Raw genomic sequence first — 15,058 nt, 5'->3', positions numbered from 1 at the left:
AAAAGATACTTTAAATGTGAAATTAACACCGCCAGTAGGTGGCAGCAAGTCACTGTTAAGTGAGTCATTGCGAATGAACCGAATCATTTAAACGGTTGATTCATTCAAGAACGAAACAACGTCATGTTGGTCAGAGACGCAAAACTGTGCTGTGGCTGTGTTTGGAATGTTCTTTGTTGGTGAAATAGCACAGAAATAGCGCAAAAACAGCCAATATGGTGTCTAAAATGTAAGTCTCTTGATATTAATTTATTGTTTATTGAACTGTTGTATAAAATCAATATCACATTTGTAACCATGCTTTTTTTTTTTATATAAAAAAAATAAACGGCACTCTTCATGTGATATTGATTAACTGTATGAAATTATATAAATATATACATTTTCTGCCCCCTTATCTTGAATTATGTGATCATTCTTAATGCATATTAATAGACTGAATCATGCAGTGAAAGAACGCACTCTAAAAAACGCACTAAAGCCTGTGTTGGTCTAACCAGACTTCATCACGTAGTCTCTTATGCGTGCACTGGGTGTTTTGTTTGGTTTTTGCAATATACTCGATAATGTCAAAAGGTCTCACGAGTTCAGTATGTGCGCTAAACCTGTGCAGATTTGGCCTGCATGAACTTCCCCAAGAAATAAATGAGTGAACATAACTTACGAAATGTAACCCGCCAAATTGGCTAGTGATTTGACAGCGTAACATCTTGATGATCCCCAAGACTTTTGGGAAAATACTCTGTGGACTGACGAGACAAAAGTTGAACTTTTTGGAAGGTGTGTGTCCCATTACGTCTGGCGTAAAAGTAACACTGCATTTCAGAAAAAGAACATCATACCAACAGTAAAATATGGTGGTGGTAGTGTGATGGTCTGGGGCTGTTTTGCTGCTTCAGGACCTGGAAGACTTGCTGTGATAAATGGAACCATGAATTCTGCTGTTTACCAAAAAATCCTGAAGGAGAATGTCCGGCCATCTGTTCGTGACCTCAAGCTGAAGCGAACTTGGGTTCTGCAGCAGGACAATGATCCAAACGCACCAGCAAGTCCACCTCTGAATGGCTGAAGAAAAACAAAATGAAGACTTTGGAGTGGCCTAGTCAAAGTCCTGACCTGAATCCTATTGAGATGCTGTGGCATGACCTTAAACAGGCGGTTCATGCTCTAAAACCCTCCAATGTGGCTGAATTACAACAATTCTGCATAGATGAGTGGACCAAAATTCCTCCACAGCGCTGTAACAGACTCATTGCAAGTTATCGCAAATGCTTGATTGCAGTTGTTGCTGCTAAGGGTGGCCGAACCAGTTATTAGGTTTAGGGGGCAAACACTTTTTCACACAGGGCCATGTAGTTTTCCCTTAATAATAAAAACCTTCATTTAAAAACTGCATGTTGTGTTTACTTGTGTTATCTTTGACTAATATTTAAATTTGTTTGATGATCTGAAACATTAAAGTGTGACAAACATGCAAAAAAATAAGAAATCAGGAAGGGGGCCAACACTTTTTCACACCACTGTATATATGTGTGTGTGTGTGTGTGAATATATTAAATCATCTATTGTATAAATTTTTTTATTTTAATTAATTTAGTATTATTATTACAAAAAGGGCTTTCTGAATAAAGAAAAATGTAGTGACATGGTTCATTTACTTTACATAATGAGTGGCACTTGTCATTTTTACTATTTCTGTCAAATCTGGAAGGACAGTAATGATATTTCTATTTGATGCAATTTATGTAACAGTGAAATTAACATAATTATGCCTTAGGACGATGAGGAAAAGCATGAAAATTCCTCAAGGCCATCTACCCAAACAACCCAGTGAGCGTGCTTTTTAACCTCATTAGGCTTTCATTCTTCATGCTTGAGCTTCTTTTACAAAGAGAGACAGAGCAAGAGAGAAAATGACCATAGCTGCCATATCAGACCTGCAGTTTGGCACGTAGCGCGCATGAATGTGGTTTGAACTCTTGCCAATCAGTGCCTCAAAAACAGAAATGGCAAACTGACTCAGTGACAGTTTGCTTAACTAATTCTAGTTATGAGCAAAAATAACTTGGTAATGATAAGCAGTGCAAATGACACACTTGGAAGGACAGAATATGATTATACCCATCATGGCACTGAATCAATTTTAAATCCAAGCCTATGCTTACACTGCAGTATGAAAATTTTCATTTTAAAGAAGTTTAGTTTAAGTCCACAGGGCCAAAAATGCCCATATATCCAAATTTATATTTATCGAATGTATACTAAAGAAGCAGATCTGGGCCTAAATATTGCAATATTTCACACGGAGGAATCATATATACTGTATATATATATATAGTCGTGTTGCTGTGTAAAATCCCACTGACATGATCAGACATAGATTCTTGCCGTATTTTTTGGGAAAGCATCTAAAAACATTGCAGAGTTAAAATGAGATACAACTCTGGATATGACATGTCGGAGTTATTTTTTTTGGGGGGGATGGAAATGCATAATAATGAATTTGGCAGAAATGCACTGCTGTGCAGCTCTTTGAAATGCATGACTTCAAGCGGATCTGTGGGTGTCAGAGAAAGACAAAATATCCAAGATCAGTGTTTCCAATCCTTTTTTTGTCTCATGCACTCCTCAGTGAGACTCAAGAACCCCTTCATCATCACCAAACCTGAAACATGTTCATATTAACCTCATTTAGCATCATCGGTAACACCATTATAATACTCATTATTGCAATGATTCACTTCTGAACTGAAACTGAAGAACAGAATCTCATTTTGTAACTGCATTTAGTTTGATAGCGAAATCCATGATATTTTTGGGAGAGCAGAAGTGATGTTTTATATGTCCGTAATGCAAGTTTACAGATGTCTCGTTTGTTTCCTGATTATTGGTCGATGTGTGGACTTGCTGTGCCTCATAACAAAAGACTTCAATATTCATTCCAGTATTTGCAGTGCATTTTAGCCAACAGCTGGATTCTGACCTAGTTTGCGAAAACAGATGAACAGTTCTCTATGGTTTCTGCCAGAACTGATGATGGACGGTGTGGGCTTCCTGTCGCTCTCGGGGTAAAGGAAGTCACTGAGAAATCGGAAGCTGTGACAGAGGCCAATAAGCTATCGTCGAGTTTACAAAAAACCCACGTTACCAAGAATTATGTTAATTGACGTCAATGAACTCTGGGTGTGATTGTGTGACAAAAAGTAAAGGATGACAGCGAATCTTATCAGCTTATTATTAAATGTCCTTTGAAGGGAAAGTTCACCTAAAAAATTTAATTCTGGCATCATTTACATGTCATTCGAAACCTGTATTAAAGGTTTTTTTTCTCAAGACAATGAAAGTCAATGGGGTTTAGTGTTATCTTGGTCTTGACCCCACTTGAGTTTCATTGTATTTAAAATTTTTCATACAGGTTTGGAACGACGTGTAAATGATGACAGAACTAAAATGTTTGGGGTTCAAATGACATTTCATAATAAATTGTTAAATATTGCTATTACTTTCATTGTATAGACAAAAACAGCTGACACATGACATAACAAACTGTGTCCACATAAGGAATAGTTCACCCAAAAATGAAAATGTGCCGTTAATTTACTCACTCTCAGGCCTTTCAAGATGTATGTGACTTTTTTCTTGAGTAGAACAGTAAAGAAGATTTTTATCGGAAACCACAGTCCTTGGTAATTCATAAAATACAAGTCAATGGCTACCATCAAATGAACCCCCCTGGCTCCTGATGATAGAGGTCTTATGAAGTGAAACGATCAGTCTGTGCAAGAAACTGAACATCTACAGCATTATTACACGTAATCCAGAGCCTAAGGCAACCGGTCCGTTCGGGAATTTTGCACAAGGGCTGAAAATGTGCCGTTAATTTACTCACTCTCAGGCCTTTCAAGATGTATGTGACTTTTTTCTTCAGTAGAACAGTAAAGAAGATTTTTATCGGAAACCACAGTCCTTGGTAATTCATAAAATACAAGTCAATGGCTACCATCAAATGAACAGGGGGGCTCCTGATGATAGAGGTCTTATGAAGTGAAACGATCAGTCTGTGCAAGAAACTGAACATCTACAGCATTATTACACGTAATCCAGAGCCTAAGGCAACCGGTCCGTTCGGGAATTTTGCACAAGGGCGAAAAAATTTGGTTGCTTTCTAGTTGGTCTTCCGAATTCGCCATATTGAGCAACAGAAAGCTGCTTGGTTGTGAGCTGTGCTTCATACATCGCTACACTATTGACAATTGACCTTTATTTGCGAAATTGCATTGACTGCAGTTTTACTCATTGTGTTATACCACTGATCTATTACTCTACTCGTAACAACCAGTTTCCATTGCAAGTGTTGACTGATTCTGTCGGTTTAGCTGGCCACATTTCCAGGATTCAGAGGTTAATCTTGATGTGAATCATGATTTTAGTTGAGATTCCCGTCTGTGTATCTGGCTTCAGTGAATCACACATTTCATAATACTGGAACTACAATAAAAATACTTCTAATGCTGGTTCAAGCCTGTAGGCAGAGGTTTCAACATATAACCACAGGTGTATAATTTACGTAAACGCCAAGGAATGATCACGTACACAACACCGGAGTGTTAGAAAGGGTCAGCACAGGATATGGAGCAATAGGTGTGTTTCTCAAGGTGGAATAGGAGTGAGATTAGGCAATGTTAGGTCACAATGTGAACGCAGGGCATATGTGTGATTTCATGAGAACTGATGGCACTTGTTGATTTAAATAATAATATTGAATAAATAGTTTTAACTCACAATTTTGGACCCACTAAATTCTGGGCATTTTAATCCTAACACCTGGCATATGAAGTAACAAAAATTAGTTTTTTTTTTGTAAATGAAAAATCTTATTTTGATCCGGCTTTTATGGCACATATAAGAGAATAAGAGAAAAAACACCTGTTTTATTCAGAGGCCCAAACTGCAAAAATATGCAATTTGGTGTAGATATGATTTATATGACCAAAAAGTCAAATATTCTGATAGCTTTTGTAACAGTAGAAGAGGCTGCTTACATAAAATGCATAAAAATATCAGCTGCCACTCTACATCTCCCAATATGATTTGCTTTGTTTTAAGATCAATTTTCTGTACTTTTAATTATGTGATCAAACATATAATGCATTGCAAAACAATGATTGAGAGATTAACAAATCCTCAGAAGCCTGATGGATCATAGTCAAAAAGTTACATTTTAAGATGATTTTTCTGAAAATTCATAATCAAGCAAACCTAAGTTGCTTCAGTCCAGTAAGTGTTCATCTTGAAATATTATGAATAATATAAAAGTTATTCTTACATTTATTTTATAAAAATCAGTAAAAGATTTCACAGCAAAAAGACAAACCTCGACCTGATGGTGGACCGTTTTACAATTATACTAACAGGCCTTTGACAGGTTTTGATCATGTTGGTAAATTGAAGAACATTTAAATGTATGTATCTAACATGATACACTAGGCTTTATAGTGTTATTAATAACAGATTTTTAAAAATTTTTTATTAGACAGTATTAGAAATACTGCTTTAGTCTTCCTGAAATTGAACTTTTAAACTACTTAGTAAGGCACTTAAAATGGTGGTACACAAAGCAAAGCAATAAACATTAAAATGCAGATTTTCTTTAAATATTGAAACTCTTTGAATATATAAATGTTGGCATGAGAACAGAATGATAGAATTGTGATTTAGAAACACAAAAACAGGATTTTACTGAATAAAATACAAGATACACATGGCTGACCCAGTTTACTTTCAAGTATATTGCTATAAATGTGTTTGTTTTTTTCCGGAAACCGAGGAACAAAATTATTTTATGTGGTAACTGACATTATGCCATATATCCTGTTGGCAAACTTAAAAGAGTTTAACATGCAAGACAGATCATTTTAGCAGCTAGATATAATACACTACAAAACATGCAGCAGGCAAAAAAAAAAACAGAGCACCAATATAGAAACATAAATAATATCATTTTATTCTAACACACCAGCAAAACCCCAATGGCCACTTAAACAACCACATACGTCCAAACCAACAACTTCCCACTTACAGTGAAAACCACAGCTTCCGTTTCAGAGCAAGAGTGTCAGGTTCACCAGTTTCTGATCAGACTGCAATAACTGAGCTGTCAATATGTGAGGAAATTCTGCTGGACGTCATCAACAACTCAAAACAATCCAGATAAACGGCCATTCAGACTATCTGTGTTTTGTTACATATCCATTTGTCAGAATACGTCAAAGATTGTTTTTTTTTTTATAGATTAGTACTCAATAATAATAATAATCCATACTGACATTTTAAATCAGTGTCATGATGAGAATTAGGCATTTTAAGATAGAAATGCTTTTGGATTCAAACATATGGATGTGCTCAGGGTCCAGACAGGATCTTTAAAAGTGCGGAGAGGCTGACAGATGTTCACAGCTGGCCATCTAGCATGTGCGGATGAAGTACACAGGCGATCTGTTCCTCTGTGGCGTCTTCATTCAGATCCTGAGGCTCTGCAGGTTTAAATGAGTTGCACTGCACCGCTGGCCACTAGAGGCGCTATAGTACGGTAACGCATCAAGTGCTGCGAACCTTCGTCCAAGTCCACAACGTACTCCCTGAGAGAGACGACAGCAAAGATGTCCAAATAAATACGGTTTAGGAATATATTTATGAATTCGCTTGAATTTGCTCATTAAAACGAACAGGAATGCTGCCCCCTATAGGACATAGTAAATTTTGATAAGAAAATCCAAGGCATTTTATTATAAGTATCATTCAGTTTAGTGTTTGGTTATGAGACAGCAAACACTGTTCCAGAAACTATTGCCCTCTCCTGCCCACAGGCCACTGCCCTCTCACACCACATCCTAACTAGGCTGTAACCAGATTACTGGATTATCAGATTAGTGATCAACAGGTATGGGTTTGATGGATTCCCAAACTTTGTGTGTGACTGCTTCGAGCTGGCGTTCTTACCTCTGCTCATCTGTCTCGGGCTCCACCAGGATATTCTCCTGCCTCTCTTTCACTCTCAGGAACACAAACGAGTCCAGACACGGCTCAGGAACTTCACACAAACAAACCCATACACCAGTTAAACAACAACCACTGCCACCAGATAAAACCATCACAATTACAGCATTCCATTTAGGTCTAGATTGAAAAATGAACACTACTGTTCAAATGTTGGGGTCTTGAAACTCATGCTCACCAAGGCTGTATTTATTTTTAAAATGTATAAAAAAAAAAAACACTATTGTAAAATATTACATATTTCATATTATCCATGCTGAAAACTGTTGTGCTGCTTAATATTTTTATGGAAACGGATACATTTCTTTCAAGATTATCTAATGAATAGAAGGTCCAAAAGAACAGCATTTATTTGAAATAGCAATTTAAAGTCTTTACTGTCACTTTTTCATCAATTTAATGCATCCTTGCTGAATAAAAGTATACATTTCTTTCCAAAAAATAAAAATAAAAAACAGTAGCGTATATGCTTTTCTGATCCAATGTTTTTTTTTTATTGGTCTTATGAAGTATTCTAATTTGTTGGTGGGTTTTTGTTAAATGTGAGCCAAAATCATCACAATTAAAAGAACCAAAGACTTAAACTACTTCAGTCTGTGTGCATTGAATTTATTTAATACACGAGTTTCACAATTTGAGTTGAATTACTGAAATAAATGAACTTTTCCACGACATTCTAATTTATTGAGATTCACCTGTATATATATATATATATATATATATATATACAGAGGTGCATATATACATGCACACTCTGGGCTGGTTAGACTCGATTTAGATGTAATCTTCATCCAGGAGTTACAAAATATATTAATATTATGTGACTGATTGGGCTGTGGAAACATCTAGTTTTTCACTCTCAGAAAAAAAGGTTGAAAAGCTGTGACTGGGGTGGTACTCTTTCAAAAAGTACACCTTTGTACCTTATTTACCACCTCAAAGGTACATATTAGTAGTGAAATGGTACATACGACTAGTATCTTTTGAAAAGGTACCGCCCAAGAGACAGCTTTTGTACCTTTATTTATCCAAATGAACGGATTACGATATTATTTAAAAATATATGTGATTTTTTTTTCATAATTGTGCAGCCCTACTGGGAAACAACTTGCTGACCTTGACTTCTAGTATTTTCTGGCTAGTAAAATTTTGGAAAATACAAAAATTTACTGAAAAATACACTACTTTTTTACTTGTTTGATGTCTATTTATTAATGTTGGTTAACTGTCTACTATTCTTAAAATATCAGTTTAAAACAATAAGAAATGTTTCTCACCAGCCTTCAGCATGTCAATGCTCTGCAGGTTCGGGGGCATGTGTTTCAGAGCCACGTTTCGGAGGTACACCTCTGTGTTGGCCAGATACCTAAACACACAACATATAACATTTGGAGACCACACACACACACACACACACACACACACACACACACACGTCACAATGTGCATTATGTGAATTAGATGACAGAAACACAGGCAAACACACTAAAAATTCTGCTCAAAACAGTCATTCTCATAGAAATTAAAAGAATGTTCTGGATCTGTTTGTACTTTACCACACTGTCTGCCTGATACAGACAACAGAAAGGATTCAGAATGAACTCACTCTTTAGCGAAGGCAAACTCTTCAGGAGAAAGAAATGTAGGATCTCCATCAGCACGTGACTTTTCTTTCTCCAAAACGTGAGGGAAAAACCTCTCTATCTGCAGACGAGACGACAACCATATATGTATATAGATAACAGACCTACAGTGCAATTTACCTTTGCTTCACCTCAAAGCACACAGGATGCTAAAGTTCATTTCTAGAGCAAAAAAACATCTTAAAGGGGTCATATGATGCTGCTAAAAAGAACATTATTTTGTGTATTTGGTGTAATGAAATGTGTTTATGCGGTTTAAGGTTAAAAAAACACAGACCGACACTTGACAATACGTTTTCCCGGAGCATTCAATGATGTCGCTAAACGGAGATGCCACAACTACGAGCATCGTTCACACTTCACAAGTTTCTGCAGGACCTAACTAGCCTAGGCACAGGTTTTCAAGCCCTGGGACAAAATGGGATGCTTTAAGGAAAATGTGTAGCCTATGTAAGTAATAGGCCTAAAATAAAAATAACAATTTGCTTTCATAATCCATAAACAAGTTCACGGAAAGGAAAGGATGACAACGCGCATTCTGTTTGTTTGCTTTATTTTGCAAAAGCACAAATCTTGTTTTTATTGTGAGTGTGCAAAAATAAAAGTAAACACTTTTGCGGATTATATCTTACTCCAAAAATTGAGTTTTTTTATGTTTCAGCTGTTCGATCGCACCGGCGCCTCGCGAGCACACACTGGGTGGAAATGATCGAAAATTGACATCCCTACTCCAAAAAGAAAGGAAAAATTGAAATCGCATCATATGACCCCTTTAAAACCATCTGTAAGGACAGCTAGATATTTGACAGGGTCTAGACTCATGTAATTCATGATCTACCATAACGGTGTCTGTGAGAAAGACACATATCCGTAAAGTTACTCCAGAGGGAACTGTCTAATGTGTGTAATATGTGGAGTTGAAGTCACTCTGAATAAAAGCAGCAGTTAAATGATATTGTAGTCGTGTTCAGGATACCTTCTGAAGTCTTGAGCGCAGGTAGCTGCTCAGAACAAAGCGGATGCGATCGATCTCCATGCGATGCACACTGGCCTTCACATCACCTTTCCTCACCCGCTGCAGATTGTCCTCCTGCGTACACAAATATCAATGACTAACTGATAAGAAATTTAAATATATAGAAAATAATAATAAAAAATATAGTAAATTTATGTAACTGGCTGTGGAAATAATCTGGGGGGGGGTTCTCACTGTAAAAACTAATTAAAGTTATTTAAATTACTTGTTTTAAAGTAATTTTGTGATTATTTTAGCATTATTGTGCATACATGTTTAAAATTCTTGTATAATTATGACAAACTGTTTTATGTTTTTCATGTTATTTGTTTTAACTGGAAAATCAAGTGACTAAAATGTTATTATAACTGGAAAAAACTGATTAAATTAAACAAAGAAACCACATAAAATAATTAGCTTTCCAGTTATAACACCCATATTCTTTCCCCTTTAATCGAAAACCTTGATATTGGAAAAAAATGTCAATTTTATTTGTCAGCTACCTAAATATAACATGCAATGTTTCACCACTGTAAAAAGCACTGAACACAGATCCATACCATGTGTGTGATCTGCTCCATCACACACTCCACCAACTCTGACTTGTTCTCCAACAGTTCTGGAGAAAACTTCTCATTCAGCCAATCCTGAAACACAGGAGACTGACTGACACACATTCAAAAACACTGTTCCTGATATCATGTGTCTGCTCTGCAATAAGACTCATATTATAGACTGTATCTAATGCATGCTTTTATTTTTCAAATGTATTGTCCCCATGATGTGCAGCACTTATTAAATACTAATAATACTAAAGTTTGAGCATAAAAACATAAATTTGATTGAATTTGTGTTTCATACCGAAACATTTTGATGATTTGAATTTACTTTTAAACGCTTGAAATTGGTTTTGTAGACAAAAAACTACTTCTACACACTTTTTACACTTTTACAAAAATGTGTCTACATATGAATTTCTTCAGTTCTTTTTAAATGTATTCATCAAAGAGTCCTTAAAGTTTCCACAAAATATTCAGCAGCAGAACCTGTTTTTAACATTTATAAGAACATTTATTAAGCACCAATAATAAATGAGCAGTAAATCATCATATCAGAATGATTTCTGAAGGATCCTGTGACACTGAAGACTGGAGTAATGATGCTGAAAATTCACAGAAATAACATTTTGAATTATATTACAATAGAAAATAGTTATTTAATAATCATTTCAAATCACTTTTTTTTCTGATCAAATAAATGCAGCATTGGTGAGCAGAGACTTCATTAAAACATAAAATCATAATGTTTACAAACGTTTGTACTGTATGTAGTGACCAAAAATGTTAAAGGGGTCATATGATGCGATTTCAATTTTTCAGAAAGGCGGGGCATAGAGGAGAAACAATAATGTACAGTATGTGGAAAATAATGTGTTTTTCGAACCTTAAACCGCATAAACACATTTCATTACACCAAATACACAAAATAATGTTCTTTTTAGCAACATCACATGACCCCTTTAAGTCAAACGAGTTTCTGTGTGTTTTATCATAGTTTTGATAACTTCACTATTCCTATAAATAATAAGTAAAGATGTGTCCAAACTTTTGACTGGTAACGTTACTGTATACTTAGACTTTATTCTTTATTTCTTTCATCTTAAAATGAAACCCTGCGCTTTTATGAAAACACATTTCACCGCCAGTATGCAGTGCTACTGTTGGTTGGAGCACACGTTAGCTGTCTGACCTCCTCTAGTTTGGCGATGAGCTCCGCTGGGGTCATCACCTCCTCCTGGCTCTCCTCTCCTCCGCTCAGATCACTGGCGTCTGCCATTCTCACACGCTGTGGCACAACAACAGCAGAGACACTTTAACAAGCTAACTGTACAGGGGAATCAGATCGGCTACTGTCTACAGCACTCCTGAAAACCAAACTGCAGAAAGAGCAGACTTCACAAGAAGAACCGCGAAATTAAACCCCAAACTCAGCGCTGTTTACATTCTTATGAGCGTTCATTGTGGAATCTTCCGATGAGGAATTTCGCGCCAAAAACCAACAACGTGTCGCCGTCATGACGTCAGCGCGTGCTCTGACCAAAACGAAGATGAGAAGAGAAGCTTACATCCAATCTTATAGAAAAACGCATAAATAAGTTGTAGCTTTTATGATTGTAAAATGATTGTATGACTGTATGTTCATGATTTATTTATTTTATATTATTAGTATTATTTTACTTATTTAATTACCTTTTAATTTTTTATGTATCCCACACATGTTCTTGTTCTAATGTGTATCTTTTTGATATTGTTAATAAAAAAAGAATAAAAAAATCAAGCATAAAGACAATAAAAAAGAAGCTTTTTTCTAGTGATATACTGTATATTAATATATTAATAGTTAATAATATATTAATATATCATTTTAGTTCTCAATCAAAAAGATTTAGAAAATTCAGATTTTGTGAAATTAGGTGGACATGCAATATATAAGAGGCTGTTTGAATAAGAATCTCAGCATTTGTGAATTTTACAAATTACGTTGTTCTCTGTTGCTTTGTTGTTTTTCTTCTTTTCATTCCCCTCTTTCTTTATTACAGTATACTGATGTTTAGTGCCAGATATTTTTCTCCAGTGCCACATTCTGCACCAGTTATTGATATTAAACTGTGAAAGGACTCTTGCATCAGTCTCATTCCACAATTCTGTAATTGTGGACACTGTATGTGTACACTGTGCATTGTGTATAATTAGTATATTATGTGTAAATGTGAACATTGTGAATTAGTGTACTACCACTTAGTGTGAACTAATTGTATTGTATTTTGTACATTTTAGACATCGTTTTAGACTGTCTCCACATGACTGTAACCCGAGATTTAATTTTTGTTTATTGCTTATGTTGTTTCCTAAATAATAATAATAAAATGCTTTAATAATAAACTATTAAATAATTAAATATTTTTATAATATTAATAAAATACTTTAAACATTTCTGACTAAATAAAAGTGACTCTTTTTTCCTTGTTTGAGTCGTCCAGACCGCTAGATGTCGGCATTGCGCTTTTCCCGCGGCGCTCTTCATATGAAGCGCATGCGCAGCTGTTTGTCAGACATAATGGCGGCCAGGCTTCTCTTGAGATCAGCGACCCGTGCTGCTGCTGCTGTTTACAGCCGTCAGTCTCTGCCAGCTCAAGCTCCAGTCAGGGGACTGGCGTCTGGAGGTACTGCTCGATCAATGGCTTTATTTTGAGTGCGTGTTTGGACGGTTTGCGCTGAAAAACACAGCTTAGCAACAGCATCTCTCGCCCAATCATACAAATATACAGTCAACTAACGTTATGTATATATATATATATATATATATATATATACACACACACTGGCTTGAATGTAACTGTTGCATAATTTTTGTCGCGATGCTTCATCGTTATTTCCTCCTTGAAGAGTTGTCCGTGTATTCGTACTAAGTCTAATCTTCTTACTCGCTGTCATCCTATTTAACTTAGTCACAGTTGAACTTGCAGGAAATAGAAATAGTTTGTTGCATACTAACAATAATGGCAGGGGAAAGATTTGCGTTTCATGCCAAATAGATGCCAATTTCTGCCACAAAAGCCAAAAATGATTTAGTAAACCATAATTGTAAGGTTAAGTTGAAATGCGATCAAAGAAAAATTGAAATCATGAGATAAAAGTTCGAAGTTATGAAATTAGCTCTTAATTTTGAGTCGTAATTTTTTTACAAAAGCCATAATTGTGAAATGCAAATGTATAATTATTAGAGGACTTGAAATTATGACCAATAAGTAAGATATTTGTAATTAAATTTATGATGTTTTATGTCATAACTATACAATATATAGACCAATAATTATAACAATCCTTTTGTCATTGAAATAAAGAACCTTTAAGTAGGTCGAGTCCAATGATTTGCTAAAAAAAATTGTGGAAAACAACAAAAATAAAATGCTTGTGGAACATCAGTACACCTTGCAGTCGTGGTCTGTAATATGATTAATTTGTGAACTTGTGTTCAGGCATCCCCACAGATGATGAGCAGGCCACCGGTCTGGAGAAGATTGTGTTGGAGGCGTCCAAGAAAGGAACTGTTAGTGTCTTGTAACGTGTTCTATTGTTCTGTTGTGGCTTCTTGTGAAATAAAGAGTTCTGTGTGAGTTCAGAACAATCAATGCTGTCTTCTCCACTAGGATCCGTATAACATCTTGAAACCGAAGGAGTATGCAGGCTCCAAACAAGACCCGCACATCGTCCCCTCCATAACCAACAAGAGGATTGTTGGCTGTGTTTGTAAGTGATCGTATCATTTAACTATCATTTAGATTTTAGTAAAACTCTTTATGTGTTCATCCTTGTCTCATTAATACCGGTAAATATTGACACATTAGGATGTTTACTTGCTTTACTTAACCATGGCAGTGCTGACTCAAAGGCTGCTGCAAATAAAGACCAACGCTAACTAGTCTACTCCTCCTCTTTTAGTCTAGTATGTGTTTATTATCAGTATGAGCCATTATAACAACCTAATGACATTTGGTCAAACCTGTTAACCTACGTGTCTTTGTTTTTTGAAGGTGAAGAGGACAACACTGCAGTGGTTTGGTTTTGGTTGCATCAGGGTGAGGCCCAGCGCTGCCCATCCTGTGGTGCTTACTACAAACTTGTTCCACACGAGTTACCCCACTGAAATATACACCGCATAGGCGGCCTAAACACTCTCATACTGACTCGATCACCATAGATAGACTTATGCGCAATCTCCTCTGCTAATCTCTGTTCTGAAGAATAGAATTGCACTTTATAGGGGCCTAGTTAGTTCTTTCTCATTGTGTTGCTTCACATAAGTAGATCTGCAAATCTGAAATGCAAGATTTGGCAGTGCTTTCCTATTTGTGAATGTTGGTTTATTATTATTTATTTTTTTGAGGAATAGTTAACATGCCCTGTTCTTTGCTGTGCAAGATCAGCTGCTTACACATTCCAAACTTTCCTTAGAAATACAATGCATTCCTTGCCCTGTTACATAAATGAGCTATTACTTAAAATTTACTAGCATTACAGAAGTTTGCACATTCTTGCAAAAGAGATAATGTCTACAGACATTGTCTTTGATTTTTCAGTGTTTAGACAAAGATGGTACATTCCCAATTCTGTGGGATCCAAAATATGCTCCATTTACTTTGAAAGTGTTGAGATTGAATGCTCTCCCTTGTTGAACTTTCCTGTAAAATAAATGTGGTGTTTCAACACGTATGATGTGTCATCTCATTGCTAGAATCTTTGCAGTTGATTTACAGCAAGTGTCTTGAAGACGTGAAATTATC

At 35.9% G+C, this 15,058-nt stretch overlaps 2 protein-coding genes across 2 annotated transcripts; one reads left to right on the top strand and one right to left on the bottom strand.

Moving 5' to 3' along the window:
* Positions 1–5,980: 5,980 nt before the first annotated feature.
* LOC107747805 (DNA replication complex GINS protein SLD5-like) lies at positions 5,981–11,814 on the bottom strand. Its single transcript, XM_016562409.1, has 7 exons — positions 11,464–11,814; positions 10,275–10,361; positions 9,676–9,789; positions 8,663–8,760; positions 8,334–8,422; positions 7,000–7,090; positions 5,981–6,638 (listed from the first exon to the last, which is right to left on the bottom strand). Exons 1-7 carry the CDS (start codon positions 11,548–11,550, stop codon positions 6,542–6,544), a joined length of 663 nt encoding a protein of 220 aa, XP_016417895.1. The 5' UTR covers positions 11,551–11,814; the 3' UTR covers positions 5,981–6,541.
* A 964-nt stretch (positions 11,815–12,778) lies between these two features.
* Positions 12,779–14,987, top strand: LOC107747804 (cytochrome c oxidase subunit 5B, mitochondrial-like). The gene is made up of 4 exons (XM_016562408.1): positions 12,779–12,937; positions 13,754–13,824; positions 13,925–14,024; positions 14,309–14,987. The coding sequence occupies exons 1-4, from the start codon at positions 12,799–12,801 to the stop codon at positions 14,419–14,421; spliced, it is 423 nt and encodes a 140-aa protein (XP_016417894.1). The 5' UTR covers positions 12,779–12,798; the 3' UTR covers positions 14,422–14,987.
* The last annotated feature ends 71 nt before the right edge of the window (positions 14,988–15,058 follow it).

This window comes from Sinocyclocheilus rhinocerous, unplaced genomic scaffold (genome assembly GCF_001515625.1).
Source record: "Sinocyclocheilus rhinocerous isolate Xijiao unplaced genomic scaffold, SAMN03320098_v1.1 scaffold2214, whole genome shotgun sequence".
NCBI lineage: Eukaryota > Metazoa > Chordata > Actinopteri > Cypriniformes > Cyprinidae > Sinocyclocheilus > Sinocyclocheilus rhinocerous.
The sequence above is the reverse complement of the archived record's forward strand: the minus strand, read 5'-3'. Positions and strand labels throughout refer to the sequence as shown.